General features: G+C 50.5%; 5 protein-coding genes across 5 annotated transcripts; 3 read left to right on the plus strand and 2 right to left on the minus strand.

Moving 5' to 3' along the window:
* Position 1: 1 nt before the first annotated feature.
* Positions 2 to 3,956, minus strand: CI109_106536 (uncharacterized protein; the record flags this gene model as incomplete). Its single annotated transcript, XM_065967859.1, has 17 exons — positions 2 to 352; positions 430 to 576; positions 645 to 764; positions 822 to 1,049; positions 1,107 to 1,192; positions 1,261 to 1,393; positions 1,462 to 1,555; positions 1,621 to 2,030; positions 2,082 to 2,242; positions 2,299 to 2,526; positions 2,591 to 2,619; positions 2,674 to 2,928; positions 3,029 to 3,173; positions 3,238 to 3,463; positions 3,575 to 3,702; positions 3,785 to 3,823; positions 3,890 to 3,956. The coding sequence occupies 17 exons, from the start codon at positions 3,954 to 3,956 to the stop codon at positions 2 to 4; spliced, it is 2,847 nt and encodes a 948-aa protein (XP_065823931.1).
* A 1,410-nt stretch (positions 3,957 to 5,366) lies between these two features.
* Positions 5,367 to 6,832, plus strand: CI109_106537 (uncharacterized protein; the record flags this gene model as incomplete). The annotated part of the gene is made up of 8 exons (XM_032003890.1): positions 5,367 to 5,531; positions 5,600 to 5,661; positions 5,722 to 5,786; positions 5,845 to 5,966; positions 6,025 to 6,223; positions 6,285 to 6,434; positions 6,494 to 6,567; positions 6,629 to 6,832. 8 exons carry the CDS (start codon positions 5,367 to 5,369, stop codon positions 6,830 to 6,832), a joined length of 1,041 nt encoding a protein of 346 aa, XP_031861888.1.
* A 579-nt stretch (positions 6,833 to 7,411) lies between these two features.
* On the plus strand, positions 7,412 to 11,937 carry CI109_106538 (uncharacterized protein; the record flags this gene model as incomplete). The annotated part of the gene is made up of 6 exons (XM_032003891.1): positions 7,412 to 9,251; positions 9,325 to 10,722; positions 10,788 to 11,018; positions 11,080 to 11,337; positions 11,400 to 11,590; positions 11,656 to 11,937. The coding sequence occupies 6 exons, from the start codon at positions 7,412 to 7,414 to the stop codon at positions 11,935 to 11,937; spliced, it is 4,200 nt and encodes a 1,399-aa protein (XP_031861889.1).
* Positions 11,938 to 12,387: 450 nt separating this feature from the next.
* On the minus strand, positions 12,388 to 16,887 carry CI109_106539 (uncharacterized protein; the record flags this gene model as incomplete). Its single annotated transcript, XM_032003892.1, has 8 exons — positions 12,388 to 12,861; positions 12,925 to 13,062; positions 13,132 to 13,530; positions 13,587 to 13,693; positions 13,756 to 14,748; positions 14,798 to 15,000; positions 15,052 to 16,134; positions 16,184 to 16,887. 8 exons carry the CDS (start codon positions 16,885 to 16,887, stop codon positions 12,388 to 12,390), a joined length of 4,101 nt encoding a protein of 1,366 aa, XP_031861890.1.
* Positions 16,888 to 17,408: 521 nt separating this feature from the next.
* CI109_106540 (uncharacterized protein) lies at positions 17,409 to 20,558 on the plus strand (the record flags this gene model as incomplete). Its single annotated transcript, XM_032003893.2, has 11 exons — positions 17,409 to 17,557; positions 17,617 to 17,720; positions 17,779 to 18,116; positions 18,180 to 18,757; positions 18,816 to 18,964; positions 19,020 to 19,165; positions 19,224 to 19,604; positions 19,672 to 19,838; positions 19,901 to 20,084; positions 20,150 to 20,248; positions 20,310 to 20,558. The coding sequence occupies 11 exons, from the start codon at positions 17,409 to 17,411 to the stop codon at positions 20,556 to 20,558; spliced, it is 2,544 nt and encodes an 847-aa protein (XP_031861891.2).
* Positions 20,559 to 21,150: the final 592 nt, after the last annotated feature.

The raw sequence follows: 21,150 nt of genomic DNA on the forward strand, positions 1-21,150 counted from the left end.
TTCAAGCATATTTGGTGTTGAAATAACAAAGTTGACAAACTAATCTCTTTCTCTTCTTCTTGGCTGTCCCGCTTTCCTGCCCCTGCCCCTGCTCCTGCGCCTGCCCATCTACATCCATCCTCTCCTCCTTAATCTCCGTTACATCATCCACTTCGTGCCATATCGGTGAGACGTCGATCCCGCAATCTTCACATTCCTTAGGCAGAGCACGTTTCTTTTGATTTTCTCCTTGTTGTTCGAAGATCGTAGAAGTGTGGGGTAAGAACGATTCGAGTCGTGTGGCTTTGCGAAGTGTTGCGAATGAATCGTGAGAAATGGGTTTATATGCTGCTGCGTAGATTTGTAGAGCGGTCTGCGATCCAGTTCAAGTCAGTATACCATCAAACAGCTTTGATTGGGGAGTTGAGAGGGATGTTTGAGAAGACACACCTCGTTCTGCTCTGGATCAATTTCGTGCAAGTCGTAGATCACCCTTCCTTCTAAATCATGCCCTTTACACCAACAACCGGGTCCCATCACTCCTTCCGAATCCTTGAATTTGGCTACTGTGATGGTCTGATGTCTACCCGGCTTAGCCTGTCGACGATATTAACATCGGTGAGCATGTATCATGTGCGGGATTATTTCGATAGATGGTTGCTCACCAGGCTAAATTCAAAACCGATCTTGTAGCCTGATAACCAAGCGCACGAAGGGTGGAAGACCGCTTCGCAATCTGTACATCGTATCACCGCTCCATCGATTTGATTACACAATGTACACGTCTGCAACATCACGGCATTGTTAGTTGACAAGTCTTGTGTTGAATGACACACACGCACCGCTTCCCACTTCTCCCTTGCCACTTCCATGACACCCTCTACTGTCTTCAATCTCGCAGGATCATCGTACTTGACCTCTCCTTGCCACGCAGAACACAGAATATGGGCCCATCTTCTACCTTCGGTCGGTTTCAGTGCGGAAAGTAGATCAAAGTCGACATTCGGTTTCCGCTTGTGTTTCGTAAGTACTGCAGTGAAGTCTCGAGGACACAGTACACAGCGAGGCTCCTGTAACAGAACGGTATTTGATCAGCAATCAACGTCATCGTGCGCAAAGCAACTCACAAGATGGTTCTCCTCCAGTCGGGCGTTGACGCAAAGCTCACATTCCCAAGTAGGACCCATGTCCTGGGAAGGGATACCGTAACATCCTTAATGCAGCGATCGACCAAGTCAGCTTGAACATATCACAAGATATTTCAAGCGAAACAGAACTCACCGGCATGGACCGAAAAGGTACACGTCTTGCATCTCGCCATCATCGGTTTTGGTTCCATCCGTCGACACACAGCACACGGTGGCAGTTTCGGTGGCGGAGGTGGTACCGGCGTACTTGTCCCACTCGCTTCACCCTGATTTCAGCAAACGATGTCAGTACCTCCTTTCTGCTAGGCTGTGAGCGCAGACCGTCATCACCCACCTTGCCTTTCTTCAACGCTGCGTCCTTCTTCTCTGCCTTTTTACTGTCATCCGATTTGGTGAACGCTATGACACCGTATTTCCTATAGTTGGAACTGGGATACAGTTTGCTTCTTCAGCATATCGTCCTATCCTGGATGAAGAGCATACTCCTACTCACCCGCAGTTCTCGCACATAGCAATACCCGATACAGTCCTTGGACATCTCCACCATACCTCGCTGATCTTCGTCGAGCAGGCTGCGCAGACCATCTTATTACTGCTAGTGAAGCTCGCGTTGTACATCGAGACTTCATCGTCCGAGTGGTCCGCATCATCTTTCGATCCAGGTCGTATCTTCCCTAATGTAGGCGCTCCGAGTGTCTTGGTATGTCGAGCGTGATGGGTGTTCACTCGTTGATGTTGTCGCAGGGCTTCATTTTCGGCGGCTAGGCGACGATTGTTCCATATATACGAGAATCGAAGCACCTCGGCTGGGGTACGATTGAGGATTTTGGCAGTCTCGTGGACCTCCAGGCCGCCATTCCGAGAGAGTTCAGCGGCAAATGTCGCAGTCTCTTGGTCATTGAACTGTTGACGTAGTCAGCTTGGGCGTATATCCACCAGGAGAGAAGGACCTACGATGATAGGACGGAAACTGGAGAGCCTTGTGGACCGCATATACTTCAGGGCTTTCTCCCTGCCCATAGTCGTGTATGAGGCGATCGCCATATTCAGGCGTTCAACGTCGTATGACGGTACAGCGAGCTTCATAGCAGCAACTTCTTCCATGAACGCATTGACTGCAAGGTTTGAAACTCAGCTGAATGTTCTAGGATGGAGGATCACACCGACGTACGTTCATCACTTGGCTGTGATTTCAACTCGATCGTTGACTCGTGTTTCCGCTCATCAGGGTCATGCCCACGTTCGATCGGGATGACAGGAGCATGTCTTGATGGTCCAGCTTCTGTCTCGACATGTCCAATTCCGCTGCGCTCTTGCTCCTCTTCCCATGTAGGTACGTTGGCTTGGTATTTCTGGCCAACTCGAGTCGCCGCTCGAGGAAAGATTGCGTCTTCCGGATCTGCCAAGTCGTCATTAGGTTAGCGACGGTTGAGCTGTATCATAGAGACGCTCCACACGCATACCTAATGCGTCCTCTGCCCGTGTATAGAGCCTGTCATCGGGTTATTAGCTATCGTCGAGTGTCGACTGCTTGGCTGAGACTCACCCAAAGTATCGCCATGGCCAACCTCTGAACGACACATCTGGCCGGCCATCCGTTGCTGCAGCCTTCTCCTTCGCCTTTGCGGCTGACTTGGCTTTACTCGGAGCCGATCCATTCTGCGTGAACAGAAACTTGTGTTCTTCAACATCTTTGTGCCGTTGGAACGAGCATGGCGGACAGACCCAGGAATAACCTTTTGCTGGTTTGCCTGCTAATGGTGGTTTAACGCATGACATGTGGTAATGCTTTTTACATGATCTATGCATGATATAAGTCAGCAAGGCCCCTTAGCCAACTTTATATGCAGGTAATTCGAGAAGAAGAGAACCCTTTTGAGTTTCGAGAGGAATTGACTCACTCGCATCGTACGGATTCTTGGGATGAAGCCCATTGGCTGCACATGCAACAGCTCCGGAAAGCATCTGTGAGGTCCGCCACCATCTCTCGTTCTGTTACAAGATACTCATATCTTGACATTAATGCTTGCTTGACATCAGGTGGGACTGAATTTCGTTCAATGACAGTATTCGTCAGCTTAGTCTTGAACAGTGTGACAGTTCCACGTACTATTGTTCGCGCTTTCTGTCCGAATGACCTCGAACTCTCGCTTGATGTACGGGTCAAAGAACTTGTGAAAGTAGAAATGGTCTGGCAGCTTCTTCCACTTGAGAAGATCGTCTATCCGATCTTTATGTCGTACGTAGCATTTGCCTCGGACGTTTGAAAGTGGTTGGATGTCCGTGTGGATGGCGGCGAGAAGGAGTCGGAAATCGGATATATTTCGTGCTGAAATCTATGAGGTGGGTGGAGGGTATCAGTAAAGTGGTCAAAGCTATATGCATACATTTGGGACTCAAGGAAGACAGAAGTGAGATTTTGGACGGGAGGGATACACAACACATACGTCTGAAGGTCTGTAGTAGAGTGATAGTCGGACCATGGTCTCGGACGAAGGTGTCACTCGTGATCCCTTTTTGGGGGTTGTATGAGGAGGAAGGAACTCGATAATCCTCGCGACATTGTATGGCGTTCCTATTGACAACAATCAGTTAGTATGCAGCTGAAATCGCCCGACGTCTGGACAGGAGGGACATATAAGATGAAATAGACATGCCATCTCGATCAGACCAAGGAAGGGAGACATATACGTGGTCTATAAACTCATTGTTAGCTCATTCGTCCGGGCTGGTATCTATTGTTGTCGATTTTGGAAACCCACCATTTTGACAGACTAGCTCGCCGTTCGCCGCTTTGGCAGACGTCACTTTGTAGCCTTGCAGCACCATCTTGATGTATTGGTCCGAACGCCAAGATGGTGAGAAATCTTGAATGGAGTAGTTATGAAGGAGGAAGGAAATGGAAGTGCTCTAGGTGAGGTGGAGGAAGGTGAACGAGCGAGATTCGGATCTTCCTCGCTGGTCGATATAGCTCTACTGCAAGGGCACAAAGCCGGACTGCTGGTGTACTACAAGCTACTAGTGACCAGCGAAACGATCACTTTCACCAGCTGTCGCGAGGCCGTGCGGATGTCGACGTTTATTCGCTGTGTCGGTAAAGAGGATTTACAGTGTGATAAAGAGGAAAGATGGAGAAAGATCATTGTTTCGGAATTGCGAACGTATCCTCGAATCGTCGGCTCATTTTTCGAGCGATTTTCCATTTATCCCGTCACAATACACTCTTATCTCATGCATATGTATGAGAATCTGGGATGACAGGGTGCATGAGAGTTTGAACTCGGTCGCAGTGCAGTTGGCTCATGCATAGGGGATTGTCACATCGATATAAGAGGGGTACTAAACGCAACGTTGATAGAGCTTGAATAATGCGATCTTACGGGAACTGACTTTCCGCGGCCGCTCAGGACGGGCAAGCTCTTCAAGGTGTCAGGCTCCGAAAGCGTTATGCCTTTACATCAACTATTGACAAGATGGAGACCTCCTACGTGTTCAGGCTCATTCGCCATAGTGCATTCGAGTCACAAATTAGCGAGCCGGTCGTCCACGTCAGGTAAACCAGTCCATAGCTGGGCGATCACGACCATCTGGACGTCAAACTTCTCGACCCTTGCAGCAGCACACAGCAAATACCACAAGACGTGCAGGGTTGTGAGCAGTCCTGCAAGCACTTGATATCTGGCATGTCGAGTTCGAAGATGGGTCCTCCAGCACAGATGCAAAAGGCGACATTGAAATCGCTCAAAACAAGCCGGTTCAGGTAGACTTGCGTGTCCACTCTAGAGGACAACGCTGAGTTGGGAGCCACGAGCTCGCTGCAGGTAGAGGTAAGTTTCACAAGATCCCAAATTTGACACCACAAGGCATAAGTTGAAGGACAGACATAAGATCGTGGTGCAGATGAGAACTAAGACGCAGAGTAAAGAGTAACGATTGGTTTGCCTTTAATCGAATTCATGTTGCTTGAATCCTACGAAGCGCGTCTCAAACACGCCACAAGGATCAAACCCCGATTATTCCGATTACAACTCTCATTCAAGCTCATTAGCGGGATCAAATAGCTCACTAGGAACCAGTTTGTAATGGCGAGTTAGTGACTCGGTCGTCCCGGTTTCTTCATCAACCGAAGGACGGCCGAACAACCTGTTTTAACTCGCCATCACTCACCTCCTCTTCTTCTCACTCCCTCTCTCTTCTCCTGCTTCGACCGACCTTGCTTTATTGATACTATCGTTGATCATGTTTGTTCGAGCCGCCCTCCGCACGTCCAGATTATCTGCGCCGCTTTCCTCCCTCGCACAAAGAAGATTGGCGTCGTCTCTCGTGTACCTTGAACACAAGGGTGGAAAGCTGAATGATTCGTCCTTGAACGCCGTCACAGCAGCCAAGACACTAGGCGGGGATGTGAGTGAAATCATCGTGGCTCGGCAATGCTCCAGTATAAGAGGTGTATCTGACATGTGAACCCATAGCTTGCTGGTATTGTCGTCGGAAGCAAAGCCGATGTCGATGGTGTCCTTGACGAAGTGAAGAAGTGAGCTTTGCTTGTCTCGATTCTAATGAGGATGTATAGCTGAACGATGTCGTCGTACAGGATCGACGGACTTTCAAAGATCTATACTGCTGCCTCAGACGCGTACTCCCACCAACTGGCAGAGAGTAAATATAATCACTACTCTATCAGAGGTGGATTGCTGATAGCCGAGCTCGATTTTAGCCGTTGCACCCCTTCTCGCCACTGTCCTTCCTGCGAAATCCATTTCACACATCTTCGCTGCTCACACCGCTGTCGGCAAGAACGTCTTCCCTCGATTGGCGGGTATTCTCGACTCTTCCATGGTATGTCTTCCTGTTTGGCTCAGTGGTAAGGGAGAGCTGATGGGAATGCCTATCTCAGATCGCCGATATCATCGCCCTTGAGTCATCAGGAGATGTCTTCACTCGACCGATCTACGCCGGTAACGCCATCTTGAAGATCAAATCTTCCCCAAAGGACGCTATCAAGATCGTCACAGTCCGAACCACCGCTTTCGACAAAGCTTCAGTCGGCAGCGGTTCAGCCAGCGTTGAGGAGGTTGAAGCTACCCCGTCCGAGAGTATGTCCACCTTTTTTGACCCAATATGCAAGGATATATCGGCTGACAAAGACTTGCATAGCTACTACAAAGTATGTCTCGGAAGAGTTAACTGTTTCCTCTCGACCAGACTTGTCCTCAGCTCCTCGGGTCGTTTCTGGTGGACGAGCATTGAAGTCTCAGGAGAACTTTGAGAAGGTCCTCGATCCTCTTGCTGATGCGCTCGGTGCTGGTGAGTGGCCGCAATGAGATATAACTGGATGACGTGCTGAGCCAAATCTCATCCCGTAGCTGTCGGTGCGTCTCGAGCAGCTGTCGATGCAGGCTACGCCGACAACTCTCTTCAAGTTGGACAAACTGGAAAGGTGAGTCACGCGTTCAGCTAGTAATATGACCCTTGGCATCTTGAAACTGACTTCGACACAGGTTGTCGCGCCTGAGCTTTACGTCGCTGTCGGTATCTCCGGAGCCATTCAACATCTTGCCGGTATGAAGGAGTCCAAGATGATTGTTGCCATCAACAAAGACCCGGACGCTCCTATCTTCCAGGTAGCGGATGTCGGACTTGTAGCGGATCTGTTTGAGACGGTCCCTGAGTTGGTGAAGAAGGTTGAGGCTGCCAAGGCGTAAGCATGCATATTATGGCCAACGTCTACCTAAGGGCTGGAGTGGGAACACCAGTGTACAAGTCCATGCTTCAGTAGTAGTAGTGATTGCACCTAGTCCAAGTCAGGGTTGTTAATGTGATCACCCACGCGACTGCCATGTTTCATGTAATTCATCGGTGTCTCGGAACAACAGCGTTCGTTATGCGACAGTGCTCAATTGTCTCTTTTGTTCTCGTTGGATTCATCATGAAGCTCTGTTGAAATCATCGTTCTTTCTCAATCTTGCTTTCATGACCTCTCGATACTGCTTACGCTAGTAGCGTCCCTCGTTGTGACAGCTAGCGATTTGAAACAGCTGGACGACTGCGCTAAGCGGCCAAGAGGCGCTAGCTGTTCAGATAACTACCCTTTAGACCCGTACCTCATTCGCTTCAACTTGGGATGCCTTGATGGTCTTCCAACTTCGACCATAGCGGAATCGTTTAATCACAACAACATCTACAACTCAACTATCTGTTCCGCCCTCAACGTCTGAGCTTGGCACGTCATCTCATCACTCACGTATGACCGATCGACTGCATGCTTTGACACGTGTACGACCATGACGAGCCTTCAATCTTCCTCATCGTCGCTTCGACCTCATCCAACCACTCATTCTCCCACATCGTCCGTATCCTCCCAAAACACCACCCCTACATCCCCTTACTTCACTCAGCATACTCATATATCTAATCGACCACACCCTTATGCCTCCTCACAACATGTCGAGCCGCGCCATCAATCTTCTCTCAACTCGTTATCCACCACCGCCACTTCGGTGTCTAGTACGATCCATCACCCTCGACCACCCACGCCACCTCTGCTTCATCCTCCACCAGGCCAGGGATTCTCAACCTACCTGCGAGGATGGGGTCAACAGGAGATGATTGCTTTTCTCAATCTTTATCGATGTGGACAATACGCGACCGTGTTTCAGAGAAATGACATTGATGGTAAAGTCCTGATGGACTTGGACATGGCAGCGTTGAAAGATATGGGGATCAGTAAAGTGGGAGAGAGAGTAAAGCTGCTGGGAGGGATCAAGGACCTAAGGAAAAGAGCTGCTGCAAGCGCGAGTTCGGGACTGGGCAGTGGGCCGAGCAGTGCGTCGAGGGTGGAATTGAGATTGAATGGATCGGCTACACCGCCTATCGAACAGGCTGAGCAGAACATTACGCCTGTTCTATTGGAATCTAGCAGACTTGGAGGATCGAGGCTGGCACAACCTAGTTCAGGATCCACCAGACGTCTGAATACAACGCGACCACCGCCGTTGGATCTCCAACATTACTCTTCCTCTCGACAGCTCCCTCAGGCATACCAGAACAACATCCCTTCTGCTACATCGAGATCTACTACGCCTCGACCTATCCCTGCACTACGAGACCAAACACGACCCACACCCAATTCCAACGCTACAATCACCTCAGCCTCTGTCTCATCCTCAGTCCCAGCTCCGAATTCAAGACCGACCAATCTGAATCTACGAGCACCACCGCCCCGTGATGCTGGTCGGCGATCGCCCAGTCCAGTCAACGCCGACGTCGCGCAATTTGTGGATCGACCACTACCCCCTGCACCCGCTCTGGGCTACAATTACCAGCAATCGTCTGCTGCGGAGTATGCCTCCTCCATCACACAACAACATCAGCAGAGACACGCAGAAAGTGGTCGCTCGACCCCTACGTGGGGTTCATCGGAACAACAACATGGTTTATCCAGAGCCCCTACTTTACAAAAGGTAGCGTCGATTCGTAACAACGATGGATCTCATCGCAAATCCCCAAGTTTGGGTGCGGTAGGTTCGGGATCAGGCTCATCCTCCACTCCAGCAAAGCAGATGAGTCCGATCAAATCCAAGTTCTCAGCAATCATGGGTGCTGGACGACAGACCGCTACTCAGCCATCATCTTTGGATGCGAAACATCCCTTCGCAGCAACGAGAAGTAGAGACGAGTTGCAACCGGAGCGACAACACTCTGATCCACTCTCTTCGAGTACCGGAAGTATCCGCCGAACAGTGACACCTACACCTGGTGGTCATCCTATCAAGGCCGTGGGTCAACATTCGCATTCAGTCTCGATCGAGCGATCGAGAAGCAAGACTGGGACCGAATCTTTGACGAGCAATAATACCAACTCGTCCATTTCAGGAGCACCTTCATTGGACGATTTGAGGAAACAATTGGTCAAATTCGTCAATGCTGAAGATGGGACCATGAGGACCGTCAATGTCTCAAGTGCGACCAGTGGAGTAGAAATCATGGAGCGCGCGTTGAAGAAGTTTGGTAAATGGGGCACTGGGACTCATGTGACGACAGACACTGAGAGTGATGAGGACGGAGATAGACTGGAAGTGGATGGATGGGGTGTATATGCAGAAAGTGATCCTGATTATGATTGTAAGCTTGTCCTTCTATGATTCTCGTGTTCCTCAACATTTAGGCCAACCGAGCTGATCGATCTTCCCCTTAGCAAAACCACTGTCCGAAGCGAGTCTGCTGGGTATCTGTCTCTCCCACCGTGATGGGAGTGCTATCCGGGACAAAGGTCTCACACTTCGTAGAACTCGAAAGCTCCAAAACCGCAAGAACATGCAAGACTTTTTCGGAGAAGCGCCTCCTCCGCCGATGTCGCCAACTTCGCCAACGCCTTTCCATGGCCCTCGTCTAGGTATCGTCGCCAAACCCGAACGAGATAGCCAGGAGAACGCGGTATTCCTCACGCCTACTCGTCCAGGCTCCGGTTCGAGCAAGAAGATGAATCGAGCGAGCACTGTCAGCGTCATGTCTGGTCTTGGCGTACCCATGCCAGACGTTCCCCCATCACCAAGCACAACTCGAAGTCCATCATCCGCGAGCTTCCTGAGCGGGAAGAAAAAGTCAATGTACAACTTCTTTGGACATCGACCTCCTTCGGAATTGATCTCAAACCATTTGGCGGAGTACTTCCCTTCTGCGAAGAGAAAGGATGTGGAGAAAGCTCGACATAGTATGTTACGGATGAGCAGTGGACCAAAGAGGCTGAGCATGGCTCCGAGCGATTCGATGGGGAGGATGAGCCTCGACGTGGGCATGCCGAGCAGTAGGAGGATGAGCGGGATGGCCGCTTCTGCCAGTCAAGATTTCATCAAAGCCTCACCTCCCCGAAAAGCAAGACCTGGAAGCCGTGGCACACTCATCTCTTCCCCCCCTCCAGCTGCTACGATACCTGAAGAAGCAGAAATCGCTGAGCTGCTCAGGGATGCCGAGGCGGTACCAAGAGTATCGGTCTCTAACGATGATGGTCGACCAATTCGAGCTTCTATCGACGGTGAATCAGATCAAGAATCACTTGCTTCTATCACAAGTCAGCCACCTTTACTTCCACCATTTGAGCCTTCGAACGATTCTCTGGCAGATTCGTTCCAATCTTATTCAACAGCTTCTCCCAACGAGAATGCATTGCAGAATGGCGCCGGTATTGGTCGACCGAAATCTATTGCTTTGAACAGGAGGAACTCGGGCGAATCTACACGTTCAAGAATCTCCATGTTGTCGCAACTCCGACGTAATCGAGATAGATCGGATAATGCCAGTCTGTTGACAGTAGATGAGATCACGGCCGAGGTAGAGAATAGGAGAGCTAGCACGATCACGTTTGAAGAGAGTGACGAAGACGAAGAAGAGGAACTGAAGGTTTTGCCTGCTCCACCACCGGTGGTGGAGAGTGTACCGGAGGATGAAGTGGAGAGTGAGGGTGATGAGACTGAGGAAGAGAGCAGTGAGGAAGAGAGCGAAGAGGATAGTGAAGAGGACGAGGATGAGGACGAGGATGAAGCGGAGGAGGATGATGAGGACGCGGAGCATGGAAGGGCTTTCACTTCGACAGGATGTAAGTGGCGAACACCATTCGGGCTCATTATAGGTTGCGAACATCAGGCTAATCTGGTGACCTAGCCAAACGAATAATCAAGTGGATCAAAGGAGCCTTGATCGGAGCGGGATCATTCGGCTCTGTCTATCTCGGTATGGACGCACACAACGGTCTGCTCATGGCCGTAAAGCAAGTTGAGCTACCGACCGGTAGTGCGAGGAACGAGGAGAGGAAGAGGAGCATGGTGTCGGCTTTGGAGAGGGAAATTGAGCTGCTGAAAGAGCTCCAACATGAGAACATTGTCCAGTATCTAGGTGAGCTGCGATGGTTTTATCCAATTAGTGCGTGGACTGATATGTTTTGTGTCGTAAATAGACTCGTCGGCAGATGGCAATCACCTCAACATTTTCCTCGAATACGTCCCTGGTGGATCGGTCGCGGCTTTGCTCAACAACTATGGTGCATTCGAAGAAGCGCTCGTGCGAAATTTCGTCCGACAGATCTTGACGGGGTTGAACTATCTGCACGAAAGGGAGATCATCCATAGGGATATCAAGGGAGCGAATATCCTGGTGGATAATAAAGGAGGGATCAAGATTTCGGATTTCGGAATTAGTAAGAAGGTCGAGAATAGTGAGTGGCAGATCTTCGACCTCAGTGGAATGTACATGTTGACATCTCGGGTACTTGGCCAGACCTGATGAGTGGACTTCGAACCAATCGTCCTTCGCTGCAAGGTTCAGTCTTCTGGATGGCACCTGAGATTGTGAAGCAGACTTCATATACATCTAAAGCGGATATCTGGAGTGTTGGTTGTCTGGTCGTGGAGATGTTAACGGGGACGCACCCATGGGCCGACTTGACGCAGATGCAGGCGATCTTCCGAGTGAGTGGCGAGCAGCACAACAGAGCCTATTCGTGATCCATATGCTAACCCTGCTTTTCGTGCAGATCGGATCACTTGCCCGACCCAATACCCCATCAGATATATCACCCGAAGCTGCCGATTTGCTCAAAGGCACTTTTGAGATCGATCACAATGCCCGACCTACCGCCGCACAATTGCTAAATCACCCCTTCATCGCTATTAGAGATAGTAAACGAGCGTCGAGCGCTCCTGGACATGGGACGAGAGGCGGTAGTATCTCAGTAGGGGAAGCACAGAGGAAGATGGGGATGGCGATGGCCGCTGCTGGTCAAGGGATGGGAGGGATGATGGGTGCCAAGGGCTAAGCGGGGTTAACTTGTCCCCGCACGGACGGGTTTGCGAGGAGGGAAAGGACTTTGGGTTTCACGTTGTATATAAATTCCAGTAAGAGTAAGAGAGCCTCATTTGCGCATTTTCCCCCTTGATTTGACGCCAGATATGGAAATGACAAGTCATCATTCACAACTTGTTGGCGGGGACCACAAGACGTTCGCTTCTGTCTATTGCGCCGTGTCCATATGAGATGTGTGTAGATGCATGGATGATTCCGGCAAGTTACAAGACACGTGTGAATTTATGTTATGAAATGCTAGTACAATTGTGATATGGGTTGAAGGAAAAGAGATGTGAGTCTATTACTACGTTTGTGATTGGGTATACAATGCTATGGTATATCTTGTTCTTCTTATTCACTTCTGATTCTCCCTCTCAGGCTCTACCAATTCCCTAACCTAGCTCAAGCGCCCGCTGGGCGCTTATGAAAAGAAATAAGCCGAATCTCTCACTCTGTCCACTTGGAAAACACCTCTTGGCGGACAAGGAGGTAACACATCTCCAAATTTCACCCAGTTTTGCTTCCCAATTTTCTCCTTGTCCACTTTCCCACCTATACCTGTCAATCCACCTTTCAGTTCTCCAATCTTCTCAATCGGTAAACCCATAGCGTCTGCAGCTTTAGCTTCCACCTCTTCTGTAGAAGACGAGATCATCTCCACTTCAGCTTCGAGGGTCGTTTCGTCCCCAAATGATTGTTCAGATTCTGATTGAGTTGTAGGTGAGACGACTTCATCGTCCAGGTCGTGTTCGTCTACGGCGAGTTCGGATTCACCGAGTAATCCAGACATCGCTTGTCGTCGTGTCGCTGCTGCTGCTTTTCGCTTAGCAGCTGTGGTGGAGATGTTCTTCGCTGATTGAATCGGAATACGATGATTACCATATCGTTCGATGAACTGCAAAGTTGCTCAAATCAGCATACGATCCGTTTTCTTGTTCATGAGCCCGCCCACACTCACCTCTTCTCTCAATTCGCCGATCAGGTCTTGAGTGTGCAGATGGATGAAGGTATCTCTGATCAATTCTGACATCGGCTCAACAGTCGACGCATGGGTCCAATATGAGTCGTGCACACTCGCAAACGTAATATTGTTTTGCTACACACCCAGGAACGCAGTTCGTCAGTCGGAACCTCTAATGCAAGTGCAAGTTACGAGTCCACTCACCCTACACTTCAACGCCGTCAAAAGCATGTGCGTCGCGTCCAGACTGTGGATAAAGTTGGGCGGGAAAGCTGTCGCCTGCTTTTGAGGGCTGACCTCGCTTGGCGCGTTTGGGTCCGAGATATACACAGTCTGCAGTGCCGTCATGATCTGCTTCTTCGTCGCTTTCCTATAAGGCTGGACAACCGGCAAACCAAGAGGAGTGGTCCACACAACCGATGTCATGAACTCTCGACCCGATCGAGGCTTGACGGTACCATTTCGAAGGGTGGTGGTGAGGTTATAGGCGGCATCGTGGACACGTTCAGGTGGGACGGATCTCGAGATGAGCTTGGCAGAGGTGGTGAGCCAGTCCATGATTGCTTTGGCTCCAGAGAAGAGGTCACCGATACAGTTCAGGACCTAGAGCAAGAAACGATGTCAATTGATATCACCAAATGAATAAGCATGATACTTACTGTCTTGGCGACATAACCCGAGACGTAGAAGATGTGCTCATGGCCAATATCACCTCGAGCAGTCAACTGCCTCGCAATTTGCTCCCTCGCGCCAACGTAAGTAACACCTGCATTCAGTAGATGTATCAGCCTCGCCTGGCCTTTCACATGTGTAAAATGCGGGACTCACCGTAAACCGTTGTCATGACAGTCTGCTTGACGATCTTCCTGCCCAGCGGCTTTTTGATCAAGAGCGCAACCTCAACTCCCGCTTTTTGATCCTCTTCAATAACCCTATTCACAATATCTACCACACCAGTGTAAATATCTGCTGGCTTATCACCCTTCTCAAGGTTGACTGCCTTGGCTCCTCGAACATCTCCGCCAAGAGCGGCGTAATGCTGCATACCATTACATGTACCATCTTGGTGCACAGGAAGGGACGATTCGTATAGGGTAGGATCGGATGAGCGAAGAGCAGCGGCGAGTTCGAAACAGGTTGCAAGACATTGCCATGGGTCTTCGGCTTGAAGCCACCATCGATTACCATCCAGAGGGTGATCAGCGCTGTCGAAGATATCGGCTTCGTGGGTTTGAGCGAATCTCGCTCGCTCTTCGAAGCTGGCTTTGTCGAAACCATAGACATTCGCGAGGTGGATCTGCAGCCACTTCAGACCGGAGCTACCAAGCGCTTTCTTGGTTCCGAAGGTGAGTAGCCCTCGACAAAGATCGTCACCAACGGGACTGAGATGGGGAGGAATAGGGTAGGCTCGTCCTCTGAAATCCATGTTGTGTGGCAAGTAGAACGTGTCGTTCAAATATGATCTGGCGATTTCGATATTGTAGTTGAATTTGCACCTTTCCGCATGATCCTTCCGTTGTGCAGCGGTGGCAAGCTTGTACTTCTCCACATACAGCGCTCGCTTTTGCGGATCTTGGTCTCGAGGGTCGGGCTTTTCGGGTATATCGTATGATGATTTCTCCTCCGATGCAGGAATGTCGGCAATGGCTTCGCCGTTGTTCCAAGCGGCGAGCACAATGTCGAAGACTTTTCGATTGATAGCCCACGGGGTGGACGACAAGACGTCCAGACCGTGGAAGACAGGTTCCAGATGACCTTCGTTGGACGCTTGGCGAAGGTAACTCTGCTGCTCAGCGGACTCCTTGTATCGCATGATTGGAACTGTCACGGTTGTTAGCTGCTGAGGACATTGCCATGACATTCAACTAACCTGAATGAAGAAGGTACCCTCCACTGTTGTGCGATGTCCAGGGTCTGGGCTCGACAAGCATAGGAAGATGCTTAGGGTGAATCACTACACCAATGTCGTCCTTCGCAAGACGCGCAGCAACCACTGGGTTGAGTTTGATTACACCCAATTTCTTGCCTCGAATGTACTCGTACGCGTGTGTGAAGGCGGGTTGTTCCTCAGAGCTGATACCATACGCATCAGCCTTGATCACCATCGCAAAATATATCACTTACACTTCCTCTCCGGTAATAGGGTTCTTGCCAGTTCTTTGCACTCTCGCGACCTTGAGCAGAGCGTCGACAAGCTCGGATCCTACACCAAGTTGAGCCATTTGAGACCAGGGAGGTGTCCAAATCTCGGCAAGATCATCCCTCGAGTCACTTCCTTGGGCGTCATAAGCAGGCGAGTCTTTTGCCTTTTCTCCAATCTTCCTCCACACTGAGCCGATCAATTGTCTGCTCGGTTTCTGAGTGGCAGGGTCGATAGTCCTCAACCAGTGATGTGAATCCACTCCAGCAACGTTCTTGATCGTCTCCGCTCTGAACTCAGTCTCCACCGCTTTCCCGACAGCCAACATCCCTCGTAGTGCCTTCATACCGTCCACGATCCCACCTGAACCACTCATTCTCATGATCTCGAGAATGGTGATGAGCGCAAGCTTCTCCACAGGAAGAAGGTTGAGGTACATCAACAACACACTCTTCTTCATTTTTGAGCTCGCTGAGTATTTTGGTGGGGAGACATCAAGCTTCTCTTCAGGAATCTTGTCCTCGGCAGCCTGCATTTGGTGGATCCTCTCTTCCAGTTCCTTGGTCAAGAGACCGAGCCATCCGTGCATCCACCCTTGAAGCTGACTCCTCTGCAGCGTGACCGCATCTTGTGAGCTCTGCATCCTTTTCGCCGATTCTTCGAGCTCAGCACGTGCAGCTTGCAAAGAAGCTTCTTCGAGCATACGTTGTCGATTACGAGGGAGAGAAGCGGAAGAGATGGATGAAAGGGTTTGACGAAGATTGGTGATTGCGAATCGAGCCTCGGGAGCTGAGGGGTCGGCCTTCTTGGCCTTTTTGGCAGCCTCGAGGACTGGTGAGACTTCCTCGATGACTTCCTGCGCCAACTGTTCTCGTTTCTGCTTTTCCAACCCTTGGAACTCTCGCACTGCTTCTTCAAGCTGAGGCATGGAGTGTTGTCGGGCAGCGTCCGTCACAGCTTCGCAAGCGAGAGGGACAGCTGATGCTTCAAGGCCCTCCAGCAGGGACGAGATCGGTAAAGTTGGGTGGGCAAGATAAGGCATCATTGGTGTGAGAGGTGCGGAAGAGCTGCGAGATAGTTAGTTCCAGCATTCTTGCTGGACTGATGACGACTTACCCGATGATACCGTTGAACCAGCCCTGGTATACCTTCAGACCTCCCTTATTCAGACCCGCAGGCTCCTTGTTTCCCCAAACACCATTGTGGTTCTCCCACTGGGTCACTAATCTCTCCGCTCTTTTTCTCCAATTTTGCCAATGTAGCGTCCCGTCCGTTTCCTTGCCCAGACTCGCGACACCCTCGATGACTCTGGCCCATACTTCTGCATCTGGCATCCGTCTTTGTCCTGATACTGTGTCTTCTAGTAATTGCTTGAAGATCTGATACGCTCTTGGCACATGTTCCGGACGACGCAGACAGATCGATATCATAGAGACTGAATCGATGACACCTGTTGAAGGGTATAGTGCTGCTTGAGGCGCATTGGGACTGGGTGTGATATCGTTCGGTAGTGGAGATGGAAGGTGGAGTAAGGGGTGAGATCGTCCAGGGAATTGTGATGTCTCGATCCGCATTCGAGGTTCCAGCGGTTGCAGAGCGGGTTTAGGAGGGGAGTGGTGGTAATATGACGGTGCATGATCGGCCTCGACTTCTGCCAGTTGAGCAGCTGGCGGTTGGAGACGTGGAGAGGTGGGCGAGGTGAATGATCGAAAAGTGATGGGATTTCGTCGAGCGGCGAGTCGTACGACCTGCGACGATGAGGAAGAGGAGGACGAAGAGGCGATAATACGAGATCGGGAAATGGATCGGATGGGCAACATGACGGGATTATGCCTTTTGCAACGATACGCTGTCGATGTTGAAAGGTTGTTCAGTGGCAAGGGAAGATTGATTGCCGATCGTCTCCGAAACACTGATGGTTTGTATCTTTTCTCTTGACGGGACTTGACCAGCTTTGGCCTATACTTCTATGTCCCTTCTTCTATATGATCGTTTTGTCTATATCGTTGTCTGTTGAATCGGGAGATGATGCTTTTGGAACAAGAAGTATAGAGAGACGAGATTTGTTTTTGATCATGGCATGATGCAGCAATAGAACAGACCGGGGGTCTCTGGTTCAGAAAAATCGCTCCAAACGTAAGAATCACGTGATTTGCCTCTACGCGCGGTAGACATCGCTCACTATGATAACCGTCATCGCACAACCCCTACATTGCCATCATCAACACGATACTATCAGTGATTGACCCAAGTTACCTTTGTCCTCAACCGCCTACCAACTAAGCTACAACCCAATCGCTTGATTTTCGAATACTCACCGACACTCTCTTCGAGCGCGATGATGACTTCATCCAGCGCGACGTATTCAGCTCTAGTCGGAGCTGCTTCTCCGACCGACTTGTTGGCTGATCTCAAGAATCTAAAGAACTCTGTCATCGGGAATACGTGGAAGAAGGTTGAGGTGGTTGAGGATGAACAGTTACTGACTCTGTCCGTCTTCTTTGCTTGCTCCTGAAAGCTGAGCGTAGAGCTGACTGAACAATCGATAGCCTGCTGTCACTCCTGCGAGTTCCGACAGCTGATGCAGAAGGCCATGACATCTCGATGGAGCTAATGGGCGAGACGGCCGTCATCATCGGTGCTCTTGCGAATGGTGAGCTGCTGAATGTACCAGACTGCTACGGAGCTGAATATCACTATCTCATTCGTAGTTGGTAACCTTACACTTCGACCGCTTCTGATCGCCGAGACGCCGTCCCACCTTCTGAACCTCATCTCCTCCCTTACGTCGACGGATTCAACCCCCAACAAATACATCGACCGCTTGCTCCCTCAGCTACTTAGAGCTCTGCGAAATATACTGGTGTCCACAGCCGACATGGTATGGGGCCATATGTGGGGCGTAGGGGCGGAAAGAAAGGTCGTTGGAACAGGTTTAGTCGGTGTGGACATCATAAGCGAGGTGGACGCGGGGAAGGGCAAGGAAGTGCCAGGGCGCAACAAGGCTTGGAAAGTTGAGGCGGTCCGATCACTGGGTTTGATCTTTGAGGTTTGTTGGCCTGATGTTTGGCTTCTGGATTGAATACTGATATGCTGCGTATCTGTGTTGTAGCCAACGAATCTCACAACGCTCTTGTCGATATTACAAACTTGCCCCGAAACGCAGAACCTCTTGCCTCTTTATCAGCTCTTCTCCCGCCTCGTCGCCCTACCCTCTCACCGTCAGGCTCTCGCCTCATGGCAGCCTCCTAGCGAGATTGGATCCGCTTCCAACGAACCAGGGCCTTCCGCCCTCAAGCTTTCTGATATCCCCTCAGCCGCGCCAGCGTCTTCAGTCCAACGTGCTACTGAAATGCCATTCATCATATACCATCTCGTCTCGACGATCATTCTCATCAACCCCGAGACAGGCTCCTCTTACGGCGGAGGTAATCGACGGCAGAACCCAAAACTTGTTGAAGCAGCTTTGGACCTCCTGGCAGCATTGATCAAAGGGCAACCCAACATTGCTGCGGCTATAAGATCGTGGTCTTCTTCGTCCAGCTCAGCCTGGGGAGAAGGTGGGATTGGCGATGATGTAGAGTTTGGGGAAGGTGAGGGTGATGTGTTGATCACGAGGGAATTTATCTCCAGATTAGTCAGCATGTTGTTGCTTTGTCCAACCGGTGTGAGGATAGCCGCTGCCAGCTGGTGAGTGAGCGTTTTGCTTGCATGTCCCACTGCTATCGCTTATATATGCGGGCCTTAGTCTCACCAACATCGTCAAAGCTCATAAAAGCTCTCGACCTTCTGACCGTGTGCGATCTGTCATCATCAATTTCCAGTTGATCGATGAGATCGTTCGACTTCTCAAGACGGAAGGCCTAGAAGAACGAGTGAAACTCTGCTTCATCCTGGGTCGGTCGAGATTTCACCGGAACTTGAATCATGCTGACACTGTGTCCTCTCGCAGCCGCACTGGTCTCAGATGACGCTCCCCTGCAGCAGATGGCGGCGGACAAGGGGTGTCCGGCACAGCTGATCAATATCCTGCTGAGCATTAATGAGGAGGAAGGCAAGGGCGAGCTTGGCAACGACCTCGCATCACGGAGTCGAGAAGTGAGTCGTTTCGTCTACGGATACGTCGTTGATCATGAATGCTGAACCACCTGCCCAGGCTACACTACTCGCTCTCGCGTCACTCGCAATGCAATATGAGCCCACCCGATCATACATTTCTGATTGCAATCCACCGATCCTGTCTCACATACTGTCTGCACTCTCCCATCCTTCTTACGGAGTCCGCGCAGCCGCTTGTCAGCTTGCTCGAGCTCTCAGTCGAACGGTTGCCATCCTTCGGACGACCCTGGTAGACAGTGGAGTGGGAGAGGAGGTCATCAAAGTGTTGAAGAGAGAAGTGGATGGACGGCTCAAAAACGAGCGGGGCAATGATGATGACGAGGGTGATGTCGAGCTAGGGGAGCGGGTATGGACTGTCGAAGTCGCTGCATCCGCGACGATCTGCAACCTGATAGCGGACTTTTCACCACTCAAAACGGTAAGTTCCCTTGTGGCGATGCTGACAGCAATGGTACGGTGAGACTGATGACTTTGTTCTGTTGCAGTCGTTACTCCGAGAAGGTGGACTCGACCTCCTATGTGATCTGACCCGTTCGGCGCATGAGCCACTGGCACTGAACGCTCTTTGGGCATTAAAGAATCTCACTTTCCATGCTATGGAAAGCACAAAACTCCAAGTGACCCTGACGTTAGGTTGGGAAAGATTACGATCGTGAGGCCCACCCAGTTTGACAAAACTCACGAGCTGTACCTGACACGATGTTGGTTTTACAGCTTGATGGCTCCCTCTACGCCCTTGGCACTTCGTGTCCAAGCTTTCGAGATCACTCAGAACCTTTTGGCCGAAGCTACCGCCCCTGAGATCTCACGCACCGTCGACAACCTGGGTGAAAAGGAGTTGCTCGATCTCGTGACGAATGCAGCCAGGGAGGGTGAGAAAGTCGAGCTGAGAATACCTGTGAGTCTGGACTTCTTTCTGCCACAACACTGATTAAGGTGCTGACCCGACTTGTTCTTGTAAAGGCGCTTTACGTGTTGTCAAACCTCGCTCTGGGGAATGAGAGACTGAGAGGATCGATAGTGGGTCGGGTGGAGATCCTTGAGGTTCTTTCGGGAGCTCTGGTGAGTGTCCTGTTCCACATTGCTAAATCAACCGAACTCACCTGTCCTTGCTTTACCTTAGAACTCCAAACTTGACCCTCTCAAAGTCCCTTCCCTCCGAACTCTTCGACACCTTATCGAATCCAACGCCAAAACCCACCGACCGCGACAAGGCATGGTAGATCTCTTCCAGCCGTATCAGCTCAAGCCGCGCTTGAAGGAGTTGGCAGAAGCAAGTGCGAGTTTGGATGTGTGTCAAGCTGCAGTAGGTTTACTAGACGTACTGGATAGAGGTAGGGAAGGAGGGGGTGTCAGTTCTGGTGGAAGATGATGTGAAGTCACGTTGACGAAACGGAGTGTATGTCTGTATTCTTCTTGAAATTGTATCGTGTCATAATCAGAAAGAAAGAGGAAATGCAGATTATTCCATGGATGATGTTCGCTCTTTATAGTCCCTCGCAATCTTCCACGATTCATGCTGGTTTAATTGAAAAGATATCAGCTAAGACAAAAGGAATGTTCGTTCGCGTGACTCACTTTAACTTGTTGTTCTGTTCGGTCTGCACGTAACCTTTCTGGTCCGATATGACGAAATTGTGTGATTCTGAACTGCAGACCGCTCAGAGACAACGAGCAACAAGAGCGGCTAAGAAATCGAATAGAAGTAAGTTAGGTGCTATTGATGATTTCTATAAGGACGCTTCTCCTCTCATCTTGCACGTTCACCTAGCTGGTTCTGGTCGACTGGGTGTCGTCCACGAGCTACGAGAGCAGTCGACCAAGAAGGTATCCTTCCCAGTGGCGGACGACTGCTCGAACATGAGAGACAGCTTGAACGGATGTGTTGATTCGCCAATTGCAAAATACGCCACTCGTAACAGCTCATCCTTAGACAGGTTAGAACGAACGCAACATATATATTG

The sequence above is a fragment of the Kwoniella shandongensis genome, chromosome 12 (genome assembly GCF_008629635.2).
Source record: "Kwoniella shandongensis chromosome 12, complete sequence".
Taxonomy (NCBI): Eukaryota; Fungi; Basidiomycota; class Tremellomycetes; order Tremellales; family Cryptococcaceae; genus Kwoniella; species Kwoniella shandongensis.